At 43.0% G+C, this 21,637-nt stretch overlaps 1 protein-coding gene across 3 annotated transcripts in view; it reads left to right on the plus strand.

The window, feature by feature from the left end:
• SNX24 (sorting nexin 24) overlaps positions 1-21,637 on the plus strand; it is a 153,144-nt gene that overhangs the window by 76,753 nt on the left and 54,754 nt on the right. For all 3 annotated transcript variants that reach the window (XM_028103697.2, XM_028103698.2, XM_088023242.1), the window contains exons 2-3: positions 2,067-2,150; positions 18,194-18,298. In XM_028103697.2, coding sequence (XP_027959498.1) covers positions 2,067-2,150; positions 18,194-18,298 — 189 coding nt within the window. The remainder of the gene's footprint in view (positions 1-2,066; positions 2,151-18,193; positions 18,299-21,637) is intronic.

Consider the following 21,637-nt stretch of genomic DNA (forward strand, 5'->3'; position numbering starts at 1 on the left):
AATTCAGGAAAAGAAGATTTATTGAATTGGTTCCATTTCTTGCTTCACACTGTCCTGGAAATTCTGATTAACCAACTTCCTTTCCAAGATATTTTCCCAGAATTTAAGTCTGAACAATGTAAGGTTTATTGTACATTTTAGAATTGGCAACAGGATAAAAATATTAGCATGAAAATGCACCACGCAGGGTGCGTGCGTGTATGTGTACAAACCGCCCCCCTCCCCGCCACCTCCATGAATTGAGTGCCTGAAAAGTAACTGTGGAGCTTGGTAATGGAGCCATCTGGTCGATAGAAGGGATGACATTCCACGAGGCAGCCGCTGTGTAATGTGTCTCATCCCTGGCCTTCAAGAGGGTGACCCGGTAGGTTGAGCCTCTCCGAGTCTTCAGCTTTCTCCTTCTGTGGATTCTGCAGCAAATGTGCCAATTAAAGTGGTGGGTTTTAGGATGTCGCCTCATGTAACGAGACTCGGAGCATAACTTCATTTCTTTCCTGCCTTTCAGCAGATGGAAAGTACTTCTGCTCCCACATTGTCCTGATTTAACTCCAGGGCCTGACACTAAAAAGGGACTCTGTGTCCTATTAACCAAGCCCGTGTGTTGAAGCTGAGCTTCTTTTGTTAGTGTTTCTCAGGGTGTTTTCCTCCTCCCATTCCTGGCAGTGTCTTTGAAGGAGAAGAATTTTCTTTTGTGAATTAGTAAACAGAATATTTTTCTAAAAAATAGTATACATACCTCTGAGACTTTGAAACGTATGGATCTGTTTTTAGAAGAGACTATTTTCACTAATTGACCAAAGAAAAATATTTTTAGGGAGGTTTCTTGAAAAACTAAATGTTAGTATAAGATATTGATTAAACTGGTAAATATTTACCATTTGCTTTAATAAAAGCAGGTTTCTTAAGCTGCATCATACAACACAAGATTTTGTTTCTGATTCAAAGAAGTACAAATCTACAAATACATTTTGTGTTTGATGATACAGTTGTCAAAAAGGTCATACTTACATATGAGGTAGAAATGTAGAGCCGTAGGGGGTCTGTTTTCATAATGACAGTGTGTGCCCATGTGTTTTCATGTGCTAACTTTAGTTTTCTTTAAAGTTAGCATGCTTTTAATACTTTCTCGTGTCCTGTGACCTCAACTCTAGTTTTTTCCAAAAGGGCAACTGAAACAAGAAATTAGGCTTACTAACTCATTGAACAGTATTCCATCATCTTGGCATTGTCCACATCTTGCTCAGCGAAACAGGAGTCAAAGACATACTCTTGAAAATAACAGATCGCCTTCTCTTCCCTTCTTGCTAAGCATCCTGCCCCCACCCCATCTTAACATTGTATTTTCATGAGCATTTCATGATATTTCTCATCCCTTGTTCCCAGTCTTGACCCACTGACCTAAGAACCAAGAAAATGTCATGTTAGTGCTTGCTAATTAGTGCACCCAGAGAGCCTTTTCTTCTGGCCTTTCAACCTTCTGGAGGTGGGAGTGCAAGCTGTCACTGGCATCATGCAGGGAAAATGAGCCTTTACTACATTTTCCTTGTTTTGCAAACAGCAGAATAGGCCCAGCTGAGACTAGAGATGAATATGCAGGTTAGGAAGAAATTAACCTAAAATGCACTGCTGTTTGCCTGATTGTCGTATAGATGACACAGCATGGCCATCATCATAATACCCAGAACAGAATGCTGGGGCCTGCCATTTCTCCCAGGCTCTTGCTGTTGTCGAACACTTTATTTCAATACCATCATGCTCATCTGGCGAAACAATTTTAAAGGAGGAATGTGCTCTGATTAGAAAGTTAAGGAGCCTGTGAATGCGTTTAAGTTTCTGTTGTTTTTAGACACGTTAAGGGGATACTTCAGTTTGTACTAACTAAAGCATTTGGCTTGAGTGCTCATTAATCAGTGCTGTTGGACCAGGGTCTCCTGAGCCTTCTGGGTTTTAGGGGATCAGCTACTGTAATTAAAGGGATGAAATATATCATGGTCACAAACTTACCACATCAGACATTTGAGGGTTTTGAACTGGTGGAATTAATCTTTTTAATTTTTTTTCCTTAGGTATTTAAGATAGAAGTGCTAATGAATGGAAGAAAACATTTTGTTGAAAAAAGGTACAGCGAATTTCATGCCTTGCACAAAAAGGTAACTTTTTTTTTCCTTTTTCCTTATATGGTAGATGCTATAAGGTTAAGACTGCTTTCTCTGTTTTCTGAGAGCATGAATAGTTCTTGGCACAGTAGGATTTCTTTGATCATGAATTAAGTTTTCTTTTAAATTATTCAGTCTCCCGAAGGTGTGCTTTCTGAGGAGGTGGGTTTTCTGTTAAGATCTTTTACATAAATAGATAGGAGGTTGCAAGCTTTTTTGCAGGTGAGAGGCTCACAGAGAATCAGACTCAGACCTCACTCTCTCCATAAAATAGACTTAATGTGCTTTACCAAAAGGAGAGAAAGTAGCAGATGATGATTTTACGGGGAGAAATTTATTAAAAGCAACTTACACTTACATGTTCCTGGAAAAGGTAACATACAGCACATGTATTCATGGACTCTTTGGTGAATGGGTATAAGGAAAACATGTATAATTCTTTTAATTCTTTTGAATTGTAAAGGCCACTTGACAAGATGGGTGTTCGAGTTCTTGGATTCATTTCATTACAAGTCTTAGAGAAAAGACACAAGAATATAGAAGGAATAGCTGAGTTTGGGGAGAAATAGTAAAGAATAGAAGAGTAAATGTTTTTTTTTTATTTTCTACCAAAATTTAATGTTTTACAGGTTAGGAATTGTTATTGGGGTGCTGACATTACCTTAATAACTAGACGTAGCTTGTGAATATATATACAAGTTTATGCGTATATACACACATACATGAATGTACATAAGCGCACACATAACTGTATGCCCTAATTCATTTTCTTCACTTCTGTCACTTTATTAGGTAAGAAGTTAGGTGGGAAGATACTAAGTAAATATATGAAGAAATATGGTCTGTTCTTTTAATTTCATTAAAGACCTCTTAAATTTTCTGGGAACTGTTAGTACATAAATGACAAGACAATGTGCTTATTCTGTATTAAAAGTTCTTTAGTGTTTCTTTAAAAATTAAACGTCCCCACTTTTTTTTTTTTAGTCAGGAGAATGAAATATTGAGTATAAACTTTAACAGGATATTATGGAGAAATTAGTGAAACTCTTTCCCTCTCTATACTCTTCTCTGACGATGGCAAGGAATAATATACATGTCATTCTGCAGTTAAAATTTTGTTAAGTCCAGATTTGCTTCCAAAAGAAACAGTGCAGGTGGATATGGATTTAGACCAGATGTTGCTGTTAGCCTTTACAAAAGCTCCTACCCGGGGGTCTTAAAAAGAACAAACCTGGAGTCTGGGTCTCGATACCTTCTCGAGGGATTCTGTTTTTGCTTTCTTGTGTTTCAAGGAAACAGATTCTAGGGAGATTTCCGCGGGGTACTTCATGAAATAAATTCCTACACTAAGATTAAAACCAGAACTCCAACCCCTGCTCAGCCTTTCATGAGCTGAGGATGGACTAGGGGGCCTGTCACATGCAGGCTGCCTTCCTCACCTCCCAGCTCACCATGACCTCGACACAACCTCGCTGTCCCCACCAGATACCGGGGGACCGGCTCCACACCAGGCACAGCAGGTGACTGCCAATTAGGCCCGCCCTGGACCAGAGGTTCCCATGCCTCTCACCGCTGCAGGGGCATTTCTCCTGCTCTCTAATGTGACTTTATTTTCTCCCCAGTGATGATAGGCAGTTCTCAGATACTCAGAGTCAGAAGAAAGTCCTAGGTTTTCTTGAACTCTTCCCTCAAATTCTGCAGTTCCTGTTAATAATTTTAGCTATTCTGGGGCACCTGGGTGGCTCAGTCGTTGAGCATCTGCCTTCGGCTCAGGTCATGATCCCAGGGTCCTAGGATCAAGCCCTGCATCTGGCTTCCCTGCTCCGTGGAAAGCCTGCTTCTCCCTCTCCCACTCCCCCTGCTTGTGTTTCCTCTCTCGCTATGTCTCTCTCCGTCAAATAAATAAATAAAATATTAAAAAAATAATTTTAGCTATTCTTATAATCATATAATCAGGCCCACTAGAGTTGAGGGTAGAAATTGTCAAATTTCTCAGTTTTGCGTGTTTAAAACATCCCGCCAGGGACATGGAGAATAAAAATGGCTTCGTGAGGCAGAGTTGTAGTTATGTATTGACTGACTTCTATATTGTAGCCCAGAAAGCAGCTCCCAAACGTCTCCTTGCCTTGCCCCAGTGCAATTGTATGTGATTTGGCTAAACGATGACTATAGAAGATAGTTAAGTATAAATCATGGTAGGGTGTGAAAAAAGCAGAAGTCTGTCATCTGGACTGTAAAATTGTGTTAAGGATGGAAATCAGCAAAAAATTTACTCAGAGTGAACGAGTTTTATTGATTGCTCCTGCAGTGTTGTAGAACTTGACCGTTTTAAGACCATTTGGATACCCCCGTTTCCATATTTGAATTTTGTGATGTGTTTTGAGTGTTATGTTTTTATGTAAAATATTTTCCTTTTACATTCAGTCAAATCTCTTACTTAATCTTCTTGAAATACTCACCTGTTTCGGCCGTGTGTGCAATTTGCCATGTTGTCAGTGTCCTGGTTTTTCTGACATTTTACATTGTATTTCTTACTTGTGAAGCGTGTTTGGCCAGTGTCCCCATGTTAATTCTAAGGTGATACACATGAGTTCTTAACCAAGCACTTTGCATCTTTCGAACAATAGGTGCATAGCTCTTCTCCATAGTCTGCAGACAGACAAATACGCCTCCTGGCTTATTGTCAGGCTAATTTTGAGGCAGAAACTAAGACTGTTACCCATTTTACAGTTCTTCTGGTTGTCTAAGGAAAGTTCTTAACGATTATTACTTCTCCCCAATTTTTATAATTGTTGATACTAAAATGCAAAGATAATATCCCAATTGTTTACACATTTCTTAGAATTTCTATTTTTTGTTTATTTTGGTTTTTTTTTTAAGATTTTTATTTTTTATTTATTTGACAGAGAGAGAGAGATAGCAAGAGCAGGAACACAAGCAGGGGGAGTGGGAGAGGGAGAAGCAGGCTCCCCGCTGAGCAGGGAGCCCGATGCGGGGCTCCATCCCAGGACCCCGGGATCATGACCTGAGCCGAAGGCAGACGCTTAACGACTGAGCCACCCAGGCGCCCCAAATTTCTTTCTATTTTTTGGGAACAGTCAAGAGGTGTTTTGTTTTTTTCCCTTCCATTAAATTCCTATTTTCCTCCTTTTCTTGAAATTTTTTTAAGATTTTATTTTTAAGCAATCTCTACACCCAACCCAGGGCTCGAAATTGCAACCCTGAGATTAAGAGTCGATTACTCCACCAACTGAGCCAGCCAGATGCCCCTCTTTTCTTGAATTTTTTTAGTAAAGCGAATGCTTCTATGCTAACCATGTTCCTGCATGGTAGTAATTCTGGTGTAGAAGTTCTGTGTGTAGGCTTTAGAAGCAGAATATTCCCGAGCCTGCCTTTACCTCTGCGTGGCTCTTAAGTCCTGGGAGCAAGTCACATGATCTTTCTGTGTCTCAGGTTCCCCATTTGTAGGATAGGAATAACGACAGTACTAACTTCATAGGATTATTTTATGAACTAAATGAAATTGTGTGCATCACATGGTAAATTTACAATTATTTTTTGAAGATATTTATTTGAGAGAAAGCGAGAGTGAGAGAGCACAAGCCGGGGGAGCGGCAGAGGGCGAGGGAAAAGCAGGGTCCCCGTTGAGCAGGGAGCCTGATGCGGGTCTCCATTCCAGGACCTGTAGATCATGACCTGAGCCGAAGGCAGACACTTACCCGACTGAGCCACCCAGGCTCCGTGGTAAATTTCCAATTATTGATCTAATCTTTTAGATCTGTTCTTTTAGATCTAATTAGACCTAATCTTTTCTGTACTCAAGATGGTTTCCTTATACTAAATTATAAAAAGAAGCATTCTCTATCAAAGCGTTTGGATGTTTTTACAGCCCCTGATGTATGTTGCCAAATTATGTTATGGTTATAATGGGTATAAAATGCAACCAGCACATTTGAAAGTATCACAAAATCTTAACAGGTTTGAATGTTACCCCCCCAGTTATAGTTGTTTACTTAGTAAACAACGTATGTGGCCTTGCTGCTGTTTTCATTGGTAGGTCTTCAGTCTGTTTAGGAGTTGTATTCCCCCTTTTGGAATTGTGTTTCTGCTGCGGTCTCATTTGTTTTTGCCCATTGGTTTGCTTGGCCTGTTAATAAAATATTAGCCAGTTGCTGAAAGTATTTTTCACACAGGACCTTTTGGCTATGCTACTTATTTTAATTTACAAAAGCTTTAAATTGGTACGTTATCTGTTAGGTCAGTTTTTCCCTCTTTCAGATTTTGGGTCACATCCGTCATTTCTCCCAGAGCTATGAGGAGTATTTGATTCCATTTTCTTTTAGCTTTTCCTGATGTGTGCGTTCCATAGTGTGCACTTTGGACCCCCAGAGTCAGCACAGTGTTGACTGAAATGCAGATTCTGGGTGCTACCCAGCCACGCTGAAGCAGAATCTCTGTGATGGAGCCCAGCCATCTGCCTGTTCAACTAGCATCCCACATGGTGAGGCATTCCAGTGCCTCTTGAAGTTTGACAGGTCCTATTGTGTGGTTCTCTTTTTAGATGCATCTCTTTGACAGCCCTTCCCACCCGCCGTCTCCCCGTCACAGGCACTGAAGCCACAAGGTTTGAAACCTTGAGGTGTCTCTCCTGCGTTTCTCTTACCTTCCGTATTTGCAGGGTCATCAAGTCCCATTGGCTGATTCCTCAAAATTTTGTACTACGCACCATTTAACTTACCCCTTTCTCCTCTGCCCTCCCCAGCCAGAGTCTTACTATTTTATAAGTATTGCTTTAACTGTTTCTGATCCTTGTCTTCTGATTCATACTTTGCTACGTATCAGTTTCCCTAAAGCACCACTTCCTTCTTCATTCTTTTGCCGAAATACATTGAAATGGGTCCGTATTGTCAACCATATCATGGACCTTGACCCTCAAGGCCACTAATCTTAAACTCTCTATTAGTTTCCTTTTACTGGTAGGATTTGTTACCACAGACATAGTGGCTTAAAGCAACACACATTTATCTTTTTATTTTTTTTAATTTAATTTAATTTTATTATGTTATGTTAATCACCGTAGATTTCATCATTAGTTTTTGATGTAGTGTTCCACGATTCATTGTTTGTGCATAACACCCAGTGCTCCACGCAGAACGTGCCCTCCTTAATACCCATCACCAGGCTAACTCATCCGCCCACCCCCCTCCCCTCTAGAACCCTCAGTGTGTTTCTCGGAGTCCATTGTCTTTCATGGTTCGTCTCCCGCTCCGATTTCCGCCCCCCTTCAAGCAACACACATTTATTATATGTCGACAGGGCCATGTTCTTCCTGGGAGGCTTCGGGGGAGAGAATCCATTCCCCTGCCTTTTCCAGCTTCTAGAAGCTGTTCACAGTCTGTGGCTTGTGGCCTCTTCCGTCTCCAAAGCCAGCAGTAAGGCCCCTGCAGGTTCTGTTCCTATCATCATCTGTCTGGCCCCCACAATCCCCTCTCTGAGGGTGACACTTCAGCCTCTCCCTGGAGATTACGTTGGCCGTACCTGCATAATCCCAGATAATGTCTCCATCTCAAGGGACTTGATTTAATCCCACCCTTCAGCCACGTAACATGACACAGTCTCAGGTTCCAAGGATCAGGACGTGGACGTCTTTGGGGAGAACCATTATTGTGTCAGCCACAAACCCATTTTCTGGTCGACCTTATTTCTCACTTTCTCATAAGAAAACAGCAGTGGCCACCAAACCAGTCTCCCCATTCACCCCAGTGTATGAAAATCACTTTTTCTGTCTCTTTGCCATGCCGTATGGCCTCCCCTCTGCGTTCTGATCTTTCCAAACCAAAGGAAAACATTGCACGTTCTCCTTTTCTTGTGTGGGTTTCTTTTATTCCCTTGTGTCTTTGTTCTTGGAATTCCTGTTCCTTTATTTTTATGTGTTTTTTTTTAAAGTAATCTCTGTGCCCAACGTGTGCCTCGAACTCACCACCCCAAGATCAAGAGTCGTGTGCTCTACCGACTGAGCCAGCCAGGCACTCCTCCTGTTCCTTTAGAGTAGACGTTTCTACTTAACTTAAAAACATCTAAGACGTCATTAAAATTTAGTTGGCCCTAAGTCTTTTCCCACTAGGAGACACATTTTTTTATAAAAGGGACAGTATCTTATCTTTTCTATCTTCCTCGCCGCCTGCTAGTGTTGGGCTCTTATTGAGCATTAAATAAGTATTTGGCAAATGGGATGTTTGGAGGACATTGTGGAGGAATATTTGGGGTGAAAAAAATGGTGTTTGGGCTCACTGTAATTTCCATCCCAGGTTACACCGGGAAGTCCTTTGTAGCTCTCCAGTCCTAGATGGGAACACCACCACCAACACCACACTGAAACCCAAGCAAGCCTACCCTGTTCTTCTCTGTTCACTTTTCGCATAGTATCCTTTTTAAAAATGAAGTTACACGGTTCCCTCCATGCTGCTCAGGCCCAGACCATGGTGACAGGGAGAGCCTGCAGCTTGCACGTGCTTCCCCTGTGCCCCAGCAGCACCTGCCCGCATCCCCTAGAGACAAGCAAGTTACCACTTTGAATGGTGGTCCTTGAGAACAGCTTTACCTCCTTTACGCCTGCAGTCACGGGAGTGAGTGGGGAGAAAAACCTTCCCTGCATGGCCAGCTGCTGAGTCTATGCCTTCCCAGCTGTTTGCTCTCAGCACCAGCCCAGAGGTTTCATGGAAATAGGGTGCTGGTTCATTACTAAAATTAACTGTCCTCATTCTTGTTATTGCCTCCTTTTGGCTTGAATAAAATATTACATTCTTGTATTTGAATTAACGAAGTACACATTTCAGAGGAACCCCAAAGCTGCCTTATGGGTTAAACCAGGACTACAGCACCACATGTAGTGTTTCTAGAGGGAAGCCCAGGGATGTAGGGATGCCAAGGTGGAGTAAAAGGTTGAATTTTACCCTAAAGGCTCCCCACTTCTTTCCTTAACTTTTTTGTTCCATTTCCGTCTTCTTCTTCATATGCTCTGGAAAAGTATTTGTATTCCTTTCTGTGGAAAATGGTCACTATTGGAGCACCTTGGTGGCTCAGTCGGTTGAGCATCCAGCTCTTGGTTTCGGCTCCAGGTCATGATCTCAGAGTCCTGGGATCCAGCCCCTGAGACCGGCTCCAGGCTCAGCAAGGACTCTGCTTGAGATTCCTTTCCCCTCTCTGTCCTTCTGCTCTTCCCCTGCACTCATGCACATGCTCTCTCTCTCTCTCTCTCAAATAAATAAATATATAAATAAAATCTTTTTTTTTTAAAGATTTTATTTATTTATTCGAGAGAGAGAGTGAGAGAGAGAGAGAGAGCATGAGAGGGGGGAGGGTCAGAAGGAGAAGCAGACTCCCTGCCGAGCAGGGAGCCTGATGTGGGACTCGATCCCGGGACTCCAGGATCATGACCCGAGCCGAAGGCAGCCGCTCAACCGACTGAGCCACCCAGGCGCCCCATAAATAAAATCTTAAACAAAGAAAACAGTCACTGTCACCAGCGTATCTATGACATGTCTGTGTGGAGTTCTGAGTTTACTCTTCTCATGGTATAAAGCGGAAAAGGAGGGGGCACTTGGCTAGCTTAGCCTTGGCTCTTGATCTCGGGGTTGTGAGTTCAAGCCCCGTGTTGGGTTGGGTGTAGAGATTACTTGAAAATAAATAAATAAATAAATAAATAAATAAATAAATAAATAAATAAATAAATAAAATATTTAAAAAAAAAATAAAAAGGAAAGGGAGTGATCACTCCAGGAGAAGGGGACTGTGCTTGCAGCATTGTGGAATCTGGTGGCTACCTGCGTGGATCAGAAAGGCCATGTGGCTGGGTGCAGCATGGCCAGAACAGTTAATCATCTGCTGGAATGGCAGAGGAGTATTTATCTTGTGAGCAGCTGAGCCCTGCTGGAAACATATTGTCTTGGGTTTGTCTCTCCTCATCTAAAGCAATTCATTACTCACCTACAAATGCTGTCACAGATCCCCGCAGCTATGATGATCGGCTTCCTGCACACTTCTGACATAAATAAAAAGGAAAAGTGTTTTCTGTACTGTATCTTCAAGATTTAAAAGAGAGAGAGAGAGACAGATAATGGAGTTGATTTTCTATTTTACAATGTAAGAAACGTCATGATTCGGTAGTTTTAAAGGAAGTTTCTTTAGCTTTAAACTGAAACCGAATAAGCTTATTACCACAGAATAATTTAGCATTTTTTGCTTTGTTCCTGTTTGAGGATTTCCTCAAATGGTGTAGAGGTGAGATATGTATTTATTCCCTTACAGACAGTCATAAATTGTTTCTCTTTCCCTCCCTCCCCCTCCCCTTCCTCAATATTGGATCAGTTTCATCAATAAATGAACATGTCGTAGCATTTCCCATTTAGCACAATAAAACCCGCCTTTGAGTCCATGCTTCCCTCCCGTGTTGCCCCCGTTACTCTCCTTTCTTGGTAGAATTCCTTGACAGAGGAGTCTCTGCTTTCCCACTTCTTACCTGCTCTCTACCCAGTGTTTGACTTTCCCAGGCTCGCTGGGCGCAGTCTGACCATGCCCACTTCTTGGAACACTTTGCTGCCCAAGCACGTGGTTTCAGCCCCTGCTCAGTGAGGGACTGACTGCCTGCTTCTCTGTCCTGCCTCTCAGAGTTGGAGGTCTCAGCCCTTGTATCAGTGCCCTGTTGGAGTGGAACAGATCACCACACACTCAGTAGCATAAAACAAGAGGCTGTATCTGCTTGGAGTTTCTGCGGGTCAGGAGTCTGCACACAGGTTTACTGGGTTCTCAGCTTAGGGTCTCACCATGCCGACATCGGGGTGTCTTCAAGGCTATGGTCCCATCTGGGGCTCAGGTTCCTCTTCCAAGGTCATTTTAGGGAGACTCCGTTTCTTGCTGTCATGGGACTGATCTCCCTTTTTGCTTGCTGACTATTGACCAGACGTAGCTCTCAGCTCCTCGAGGCCACCCCCAAGTCCAAGCCATGTGGCTGTGACATGACAAAGCCAGCAGTCTGCTAGGACTGGGTCTCATAAAAGGTAACCTGATCAAGGGAGTGACTATCCCCCACCATGTTTACAGATGCCATCTGTACCCAAGGGGGAAGGGATTCTGTAGCACATGCACCCGGAGACTCGGGATCTTGGGAGCTGTCTTAGGATTCTGCCATGACAGCAATTATTTTTCTGTCTGTGCTAGTGGAGAAACTCCCACTGTCATCTAGTTCCATGGCTCTAGATTCCACTTAGGTATCTGATGCCCAGATCTACAGACCCCTATCCACTTGCCTATACTTTATATCCATTTGAGTGCCTAGTGGGCCTCTGTGACTTTAAATCCTCAAAACCAAATAGTGGGTTCCTTTTGACAGGATTATTTTTGGTTGGATGTAATAGGCACTTGACTAGGTTTCTTAAACGAGTGAGAGATGATTCTCACACTACAACAAAACTAAAAGCAGGCAGTCCAAGGTGATGTAGCAGCTCCACAGTATCCATGTTCCAAGCTCCTTTTTGTCTTTCTGCTTTACCGTCTTCGTGTTCGCAGGTGCCTTGCCCCCTTCTGGTTACAATATAGCTGCTGTCTCTCCAGTCCTGGCTTCTGCATTTCTGTCAGGAAGAAGGGCCTTTTTCTTTTTTCTTTTCTTTCTGTCTTTCCTTTCCTTTCCTTTTCTTTTCTTTTTTCTCTTCTTTTCTTTTCTTTTCTTTCACTTCCTTTTTCCTTTTCTTTTTTCTCTTTTCTTTCACTTCCTTTCCTTTCCTTTCCTTTCCCTTCCTTTCCCTTCCTTTCCCTTCCTTTCCCTTCCTTTCCCTTCCTTTCCCTTCCTTTCCCTTCCTTTCCCTTCCTTTCTCTCTGAGGAAAACAGGAGCCTTACCCAGTAGACTTAAACTACATTTCATTAACACCTCTGTCACATGGCCATCCTGATTACAAGGGAACTTAGGAAATCAAGATTTTTTGCCCAGCTTGTTGGCACTCTGAATGGCATTGGGTTTTTGGTTTTGGATTTTTGGGGTTTTTTTGCAAGAAGAAGGAAGGAGTGAATATTGGGTAGGCAGCTAACAATATCAGCTGTAAGCCCTACTTATATGAGATTAGACTTTGCTGCAAGTAACTCTAGAGCCAAAATAATGGTGGCATTCACAGATATCTTTCTTTCTTTCTTTCTTTCTTTCTTTCTTTCTTTCTTTCTTTCTTTCTTTCTTTCTTTCTTTCTTTCTTTCTTTCTTTCTTTCTTTCTTCCTTCCTTCCTTCCTTCCTTCCTTCCTTCCTTCCTTCCTTCCTTCCTTCTTTCTTTCTTTCTTTCTAAAAGATTTTATTTGAGAGAGAGAGAGCACGAGCAGGGGGAGGGGCTAAGGGAGAGGGAGAAGGAAACTCCCCACTGAGCAGAGAGCCTGACGCCAGGCTCAGTCCCAGGACCCTGGGATCATAACCTGAGCCGAAGGCAAAGGCTTAGCCACTCACGCGCCCCACAGATATACCTTTATTTTTCTCATGTAAATGTGTAGGACTGGTGTGGCTGTTTCATGATCATCAGAGGCCCAGGCTCTTGTGCCTTTACCATTCTCCAGGGGAGGCTTCTACCTCATGGTTGAAGGTGATGGTCGTGTGTCTCTCTAGCCATTACATGGCCAGGTCAGGCAGCAGGATGGAGGAAAGGAAAGAAGGAAATCGTCCTTCCCTGTAAGAACACCTCCTGAAAGGTGCACATACATGTCTGTTTACCTGCCTTCCACCAGAATTCAGCCATATGGCCACACACAGCTTCAAGGGAATTTGGGAAATGTGTTATTTATTCTGGTCGGTCATGTACTCAACCTGAAAATCCGTTCTGTTCTGTAGAAGGGAGAGACCGTGGATTTGAGGAGATAACTAGTGTTCCCTGCCACTTTCCCTGAACCTGGTTTTCTAACACCCTTGAGTAAACAGTAAGCGAGTCACTCAAACATGACTGCCAGGCAAAGCCACAGACCTGAAACAGCTAGGGACTTGGAGTGGTTCTGAGCATCTCTTCTTTCTACATACCCCTGCAGCTTCTACCTGTCGCCGCTTCCACTGCCAGGACCACAGTCCAAATCACCCTGGTCTCTTGCCTGCATTTCTTCTGTAGAAGCTTCTGAGCAGTCTCCCCACATTGACTCCCGTCCTATTATGGTGCATCTTGCTTATGGAATCTAGCATGACCTCTTTAAAGTAAATTTCTATCAGGTCATTCCCTTGCTGAAGACATTCACTAAGCTTCCCATTTAAAATGAACACAATTTCCTGCATAGCCTCCAAGGCCCTACCGTGTGCGAGGCTGCCACCTGTCTGAACCCGTCTCCTCCTTGCTGTGTTTTGACCACCCATTGCTCCATCTGCTGTAATGTTCCTTCCCCGGCTCCTTACCTGGCTCCCTCCCTGCGTAATTCACATCCCATCCCACACAGGCCCCCAACTCCCACCCCTTTCTGTTACTATCTGCCCCCACCCTGTTTTATTACCTCGTGTACTGTTTCTTGTCTTTGCCTGGTGTATAAGCCCCGTGTGCCCCAGGAGTGTCTTTGGCACTAAATTAACAGATAGGAGAGGCTCAGTGTCTTCTGCTCCATGACCACCTTCAGGGGCTCTTGCTTCCCCCTGGAACTTATCTTTCCTAAAAGACAGAAGATAATCTACTTGAACAAAACCTAAAATGTATTCATCTTCCCCAGGCTATCTACTGCATGGATCAGCCTTCTCCCAGAAGCTCCCTGCTCCAAATCTGCTGTCCCAGAATTCCCTTCCTCACACCGATGGGACAGAGCTGGGAGTCCTGATCCTCCTCTTTCTCTTCTCTGCTTTAAGCTGCTTTCTGGAGTTACATCCTCAACTTCCTTTGTGTAAAAGAAGCCACAGGAGGTAAACTTTTTGAGGTCTTGAATGCCAGAAAATGCTTTTGTCCTCCCACACGTGATTGATGGTATGGCTGGTGATAGAAATCCATGCTCAGGTTACATCTTTGCAGCGCTGATGTCCTGACATCCACCATTGGCGATGAGCAGTCAGCTGCACCTGCCGGTTCCCTTCCTGTGCTCGTCACCCAGTGTTTTCCCTGGGTCTTCCCTCTCTCCTTGTTTTCCTGAGAGCTCACAGATAAATGTCAGTAGCCGTGGGGCTTTTAAAAGTATATTACGCTGGTGCTTAGTGAGTTCTTAATCTGAAGATCTATATGAAGTCACATAATTCTTCTGTCATTCCTTTGAGAATTTCTTTTCTCCTTTATGGAATGCTTACTGAGTTTATATTAAACTTCCTGGATTAATCCTGGTGGTGTTTTTCTTTTCACCTAACTTTGTTCTCACTCTCTTTGTTGGACAGTTTGAGAGACGTCCATGATTTTATATTCTACCTCTTTTAATTTTTTACTTCCGTATCATGTTTTTTAATTTAAAAAAAGCTCATTCTTTTTTCATAGCACTCTCTTCTTGTTTTATAGAAGCAGTATCTTCTCAGATCTCCCTGCAGTTAATAGATAATGTCAAAGATCTCTTCTGTTACTTGTTTTCCTTTGGGGTTCATTGTTGCGCTTGTTTTTCTTGTCCTTTTTCATAGTGCTGTCTTTGCTGGGGTAGCTAGCCTCAGTTGCCCATCCAACAGGATGAATTATTCTTGGTGTTTGTCACTCGTACCTTGCCTCGGGTACGCAAGCCTGGTCCCTCTGTAGGGTGTGTCAGCTGGAGGGCTTCGTCATAGGGAGTGAGAGGAGAGAGCCAGCTGTTAGATCGGGGACCCCACGACAGGATGAATAGAATGGCAGATGCCGTTGTTCCAACCAGATGCCTCATTCATTTTCCTGAGGGACGCTGACCCTTTTTTATGGGGTAGGGGTGTGAGTGCAGCCAGGTTACTAGTCCCCCCCGCTTATGGGGGTAGGGGTAGAGTGTCCATTGGCACGAGCCATGGACTCATGGTCTTATAAGAGGGTCTTACCCTCTTCTTGGTTCCCCCTGCCCTTACACCAGTCCTGAGCACAAAGCTCTCAAGTCTGTTGAGAAGACGGGGGTACCTGCTCTTTGCGATCCTCTCCTGAGGTGGCCTGGCTGGGGGCTTCCTCCTCTCTGTTTTCTTCATTGACATACTCCTGCTTTCTGTCTTGTAGAAAGTTCTTGATCTCTCAGTTGGTAAGTACTTCTCTGCCCCTTTGTTTTCATTCTTCTGTGTCCCATTACCTTTGGCTTTTTGCCTTTTCTTTTCTTTGTGGATGTCTATCTGGATTAAATTCAGGTACATAAAACAGAAAGTCCCAATACCAGTAACCTTTAAGAAAAAAAGGGGGGGATGATTTTTTTTTTCCTCTCAAAACACAAGTCTGGGGGTGGGCAGTCCAGGGCTGTTGAGGCAGCTCCTGAAGGCTCCCAGGCACGCAGCTGCTCCTTCCTTTCTGCTCAGCCATCTGAGCTCCCATCCTCAGAGTTGCCCCATGGTGGCAGATGGGCACTGCAGCTGCAACCATCACGGTTACATTCTAGGCAGGAAGAAGGTGGTGGGGGACGGACGTGGGTGGGGTGCGAGGTACGGTAGAACAGAAGGTGCAAGCCAGCTGAGTCTCTACAGCCAAGTGGGGCTCGAACTCACAACCCCACGATCCAGAGTTGCATGCTCTACCGACTGAGCCAGCCAGGCGCCCTGAGTCTGTTCCATTTTATGAAAAGTCCTCAGTGTCTTCGGATTACTACTGTCTTCCACTCTCTGCAGGGGGGTTTGGGAAATTTAGCATTTTGGCTGAATTTAGCTGAATACATGATTATTTCTAATAATACAGGAGCTCTATTGGTGAGGAAAGCAAGGAGAGTGGATTTGTGGTTTGCAGCTAACACTTTCACATTAGTATTTTAATGGCACTTAAGGTGTGGAGGGACGTGGCAAATCCAGGCTCAGCCTGGTGGCTTGAACTGGAAGTGCTGATCTGGGAAATGTACAAAGACCTCTTCTTTTTCGGTTAATGATAAATATATTCTTCTGTACAGGAAGATGTTTTTATTTCAAGTTTAGCTGCTAGGCTTTAACTGTGTGCATTTTCTTAGTGATTATCATGCTCCTTATGTGCATGTGTAGTGAGGAGTCTGTGATGAGAAAAACTTTTGTTTGTCTGAGTTTTTGGAACTTTGAAAAACAATTTTGATTTTCTGAGCTGCTGTCTAGGCATTTTACAGTATGATAACCCTGCTCACACCCAGAGTCGGAACATTTAGGTGAGGACTCGAATTCAGGATTTCTGCCATAAGTTCTCACTTGGCTTTCCCTGGTACCTTTTAAAATAATCTTTTGGAGTTAAGCCCTCGACAAGTTAGTGACCTCCGTCCTGACCACCTGTAACTGATAGGTGCTTGCTCTCCTGCTCTCTTATCTCCTGTTTGCTCATAACCTGCTACCCCTCCCTTCCTTCTGGGATCTGTAATATGTCTTCTGACTCTATGTCCTTTCCGTGGGGTATAATGAAGCTGTGCCTTCATTCAAAACAAGCCCATGGCGTTCACTTCCCCAGCGTGGGAGCTCAGATGCTCAGGGCTTGTGCTCCTTACTCAGCAGGTCATAATCTGTATATTCTTAACCAGCTCTGACTTGCCACTACACAGTCTCAGTAGGTTTTCCAAGTTTTTAATTAGAATACTAACCTTCATTCCACTTTAGTTAGTGTATCAGCTTCGTATTACTGCTGTAACATATTAGCACAGACTTAGTGGCTTAAAACAAGACAAATTTATTTTTTTAATCCTTCTTGAGGTCAAAAGTCCGAAACGAGTTTCACTGGGCTAAAATCAAGGCATCACGAGGCTGGAAGGGAGCATCCATTCCCTTTCTTTTCCATCTTCTAGAGATCACCTGGGCTCTTGACCCTTCCTCTGGGGTGGAAGCCAGTCATGTAGCATCTTCCAGACTCTCTCTGACTCTGACCCTCCTGCTTTCCTCTTATAAGGAATCTTATTATTACACTGAGCCCACCTGGATAATCTAAGAGAATCACTACATTTTTAAGACCCTTAATTTATCATCTTTGCAAAGTGGCTGGCCATGTAAAATAAAGTAACATTCACAGGTTAGGATGTTAATGTCGTAGACAGGATATACCTACCACAGGCAGCTCTAACTTAAGTTCCAGGAGAATTTTTCTTTTGTATGTGGTTCCTTCAGACTGCTGCCCAGAAAGGCTTAGCTGAGAACCATGATTTTTCTTGAACAGAATTTGGACCTAATTCTTAGGAGCATTGGAAGCATCAGTCTTTCTCTTTTAAAAGCTAAAGTTCATCCTGTTACCTTTTGAGAAACTTTCCAAATGGTGTGGTCTAGTTCATATGGCATTTCCAGTGAGATGGTTATAAACATTGCATTTTATTTTGACTTTTTATGTGAAATAATATGTAGAAAGTCTTTTTCACCAGAAAAATACTTCTTCTGAGCAAAATTTCTTTCTATTAATTGACTTTGGAAATTATAAACTACTTTACCTCCATTATGATGCATTTACTGAACTTTTTTTTTTTTTTGCATTTACTGAACTTACAATTTTTCAGAAAAAAATAATTCTGGTCTGAAATACTAGATGATGTACAACCGTAACAACTACCAAAAACACAAAACTCTTATCCTAAAACCTGAACATTTAGGACAGCTAAGTAAAGAATTTTTTTTAAAGATTTTATTTATTTATTTGAGAGAGAGAGAGAGAGAGCAAGGAGGGGGAGAGAGAGTGAGAATCTCCAGCAGACTCTGCTCTGAGCATGGAGCATGACACGAGGCTTGATCCCAGGCTGCTGAGATCATGACCTGCACTGAAACCAAGAGTCAGACGCTCAACCGACTGAGCCACCCAGGCACCTCTAAGTAAAGAATTTTTTAACAAAATTTCAATATAATTATATTTTCTTCTGCCTTTTTATTGGAGATAGTAGTGGTTCATTTTCTTTTACTGGCTTTTCCCCTCAAAGAATGTCTTTATAACTGAGACATTTTCTGTTTTTGTTTTGTTTTTGTTTTTTTTTCTGTTTCTGTCTTTATAGCTGAAGAAATGTATAAAAACTCCAGAAATCCCTTCTAAACATGTTAGGAACTGGGTCCCAAAAGTCTTGGAACAACGACGACAAGGTTTGGAAACATATTTACAGGTAAGATGTGTTTAGATCCTCAGTTAATATAACGTAGCTTACATAAACTTGTATCTCAATATTTTATTCTCACAATTTTTGAGTGAGATGCAAAATACTTCAAGCAGTCAAACATTCTAGATTAAAATAAAGAAAGTTTAAAATGCTAAATACGTTGTTAGTTGGTTCTTTTAGCTTTAATTAGCTTCTGTTTATCATGTGGATCGAGGAAGTGAGGGTTTTGTGGAAAGGTAAAAACTGATGGAAAGCGGGTCTGTCCATTTTTTAATTCAGCTCTACAGATTGCTTTGTTTTTGTGTTTCATTTTCTCTCCAAGATTTGTTGCTTTCTCCTAGCATTTGCCCAGCCTTTAGGTTTTGGTTGTTGAGGACATAGAGAAACTGAATTTTCGCTGGGCCTGGCTTGTCCGTCTTTGGAATCGCCTTGAGAACGAGTGTATAAAAATTGCCTCAGATGAAGTGCCTACTTCTTTGAAAATTGGGATGTGTGTTTTTGAAGGAATTCGTTTGGATGTTCTTTTCTGCCATTGAGAGGAGCCGGCAGAACTACAGAAGCAGGATTAAATGACACTTGTCCGAAGTAAAAAGGAAAAGCAAAGGAAAGGATGGAACAGTGTCAGCTCTTCTCAGTTTTAAAATACAAAGAGCTAGAGGCCTTTGTACGAATATTCCATGTAGTTGTGGATCCACAGAGTACCACAGAGGGCAGGTGCTGGGATGGCTCAGGCTGGGTGCTCAGCCAGGACACTGAGCACTAGAGAGGCAGATGCGTGAGAGTGATCCAGTGAGTGTGGCTGAGAGGAAGTGAAGAGCTGGACCTCACCCAAGGGTCCATGATCATCTCTCCTCCAAGACATGTGACATTGCAGAAACAACAGCTCATACTGTGCTTTCCATTAATAATACCTCTGACCCCTTTAAGCTTTCACGCTAGGATAGGTTCTGTGTAGGCAGGTAGCTGGAGGCTCTGGGAAGCCCACACACGATGGCGTGTGTGACAGACTTTTTCTGGCTGGTTGTGCCTGATTCACCGTTGGTTAGAAGTTGCAGAGAAGCTGTCCCCACAGGCTTGTACTTGGTGATAAATTCAGATGACTCTCTCCCGATGAAGCCCATTGTCTCTTGGTGGCCTTGTCTAGTTTTCCTGTCTTGACAGCGTTCAGCAAGGAAAGCTGATGTGCTGAAGGCCTTGCGAGCATCTGAGGAGGGCTCTCTGTACTGTTTTTATTCTTCTGCTTTGGGGCATTGTGGACAGACCCTTCCCTGCCTCCCTCTGGAAGCGGGAGATGAAAGGAGACGGGGACCACAGATGACAGGAACGTGTGTGGCTGTGTTCCTTAAGGCTGTGTGTAGGGGGCTGTGAGACTTCCAGAGCTCCTGGCAACACCGGCGGGCAAAACCAAACCAAAAACCGAGACTTTAGTCATTGTATGCAAAGGGTAAGAATTCATGTTCTCTGTAATTAAATGGAATAGGTAAACAATGCATTCTTATAGGCCACACTTTCCACAGATATTGTATATCTTCAGGCTTTCTTTGTGAAGAATGCTCTCTCTTTTTCCTCCCATTGTGTTTGACACATGACTTCCATTACTCCTTAGTGTAAACAGTTTAAGTTGTTTGTACTTTGGATATAAATATGCAGATAAAATCATCTGGCACAGAGAGGAGTTTACAGTGACTCTCAAATTGAGCTTAGAATTTTCTATTCTCAGAAATAGGACTTGAAAGATGTGGTTAGGGACCAAGAGGGCTTGCTTCCTGTCGTGCATTTAATGTTCGTTTTCTTGTCGCTTAGGTCACCAAGGAGGTCCAGGGAGCTCTGTCTTCTCCCTTCTCTACCTGATTCCGTTTGCGGGCAGTGGGAGCTAGATGGAATTTGCAAAGATGAGTGGGAATGCTTTATCAATCCCAAGTGAAATGAAAACCCTGGGTCACATGTCAGTTTTGGATAACTTTTGGTGTTCAAGTCTCTGTAGGAGTAAGACAGTCTCAGCATGCGCTGGATGGGGTGGCTCTGCTCTGGCCCGTAAACCTGAGAAGGTATCCACACACCCCACAGCCATAGCGTCTAAAGCTCACGGTGACATTAGAACGTTTTCCAGTCCAGCCCGCCTCCTGCCCTTCGGTTATGCTCAGGATTATTCTTCTGGCCTCAGTTTCCCACCCATAGAACAGGCAGATTAGCACTTGATAGGGCCACAGAAAAGAACTCTTCCCCTTGTCCAAAGATCAACTGGTAACTTCGGGACCGTGGGTGAGTGTGACAACGTTCCCTAAGGTCGCCCACACTGCTCTTTTATTTTAGTAGTAGAGAAACTGAGGTCTGCTGTGGTTACGAAGCCTGCCTCACTCCCTAGAGTTTATTAAAGACATGGACTGAAATTTTAGTTTCTTAACTCCCTGGAGGCTCTTTTCACTCTGCATTGTAGATTTTCTAATTTCTCAACCTTGACGTAGTTTTACTTAAGGATATATTAATAATCATAAAAGAAAAGTCCTTATAATTATAAACTGTTTATGATTGATAAACAATTAACTATCTATCCCCCAACTCCCTTGATAGATTGATTAGTGATTTTTTATTTTTGTTTTGTTTTATTTTGATTGGTTATTTTTTAAATCTGTAACTTGAATACTTAGAATCCTGTGAAAACTGTCAGCATGCATCTGTTTTCCGTGTTACGTCATCTGCAGAGAAACCCAAATCTTAAGAATATATTACCTGGGGTGTCCCAGACTGATTTGACGCTCAGACGTGGTTTATAGAATACATCCTGTTTTGTTTTTTTTTTAGAGAGATTTTATTTATTTATTTGACAGAGAGAGCACAAGCAGGGGGAGAGAGAGAAACAGGCTCCCTGCTGAGCAAGGAGCCCATTGCAGGGCTCAATTCGGGACCCCTGGGATCATGACCTGAGGCTAAGGCAGACGCTTAACTGGCTGAGCCACACAGGTGCCCCCGAATATATCCTGCTTTGAGATGACTTCCCGTTTTTCTAGAGACCCCTCTTAAATAAAAGTACAAAAACTTCATAAGGAATGAACCTCCACAGTTAAGTATTGGATAGGCGGGGGAAAAGGGGATCATCCGAGGAAGAAAAATTTTTAACAACTTTCGAGAAGATGGAATGTTCTGGAAGTGCACGAATGGATACAACAGAGAGCAGAAGGCAGTAGCCCCGAGAGCCTGCGGTAGAGGCAGGAAGCTACCTGCCTGAGGAGGTAGCTGGAGAATTTCTGGACTCAGCGTCGGCAGGTGAAACTGAAAACCAGTGGGCCCATTCACAGTGCACACATGGGACCAATGTCTCGGCCACTTGTTCTCTATAGAATATAG

This window comes from Eumetopias jubatus, unplaced genomic scaffold (assembly GCF_037043125.1).
Source record: "Eumetopias jubatus isolate StellerSeaLion01/CBP00866 unplaced genomic scaffold, mEumJub1_p1.0 scaffold_5, whole genome shotgun sequence".
In the NCBI taxonomy this organism is placed as follows: domain Eukaryota; kingdom Metazoa; phylum Chordata; class Mammalia; order Carnivora; family Otariidae; genus Eumetopias; species Eumetopias jubatus.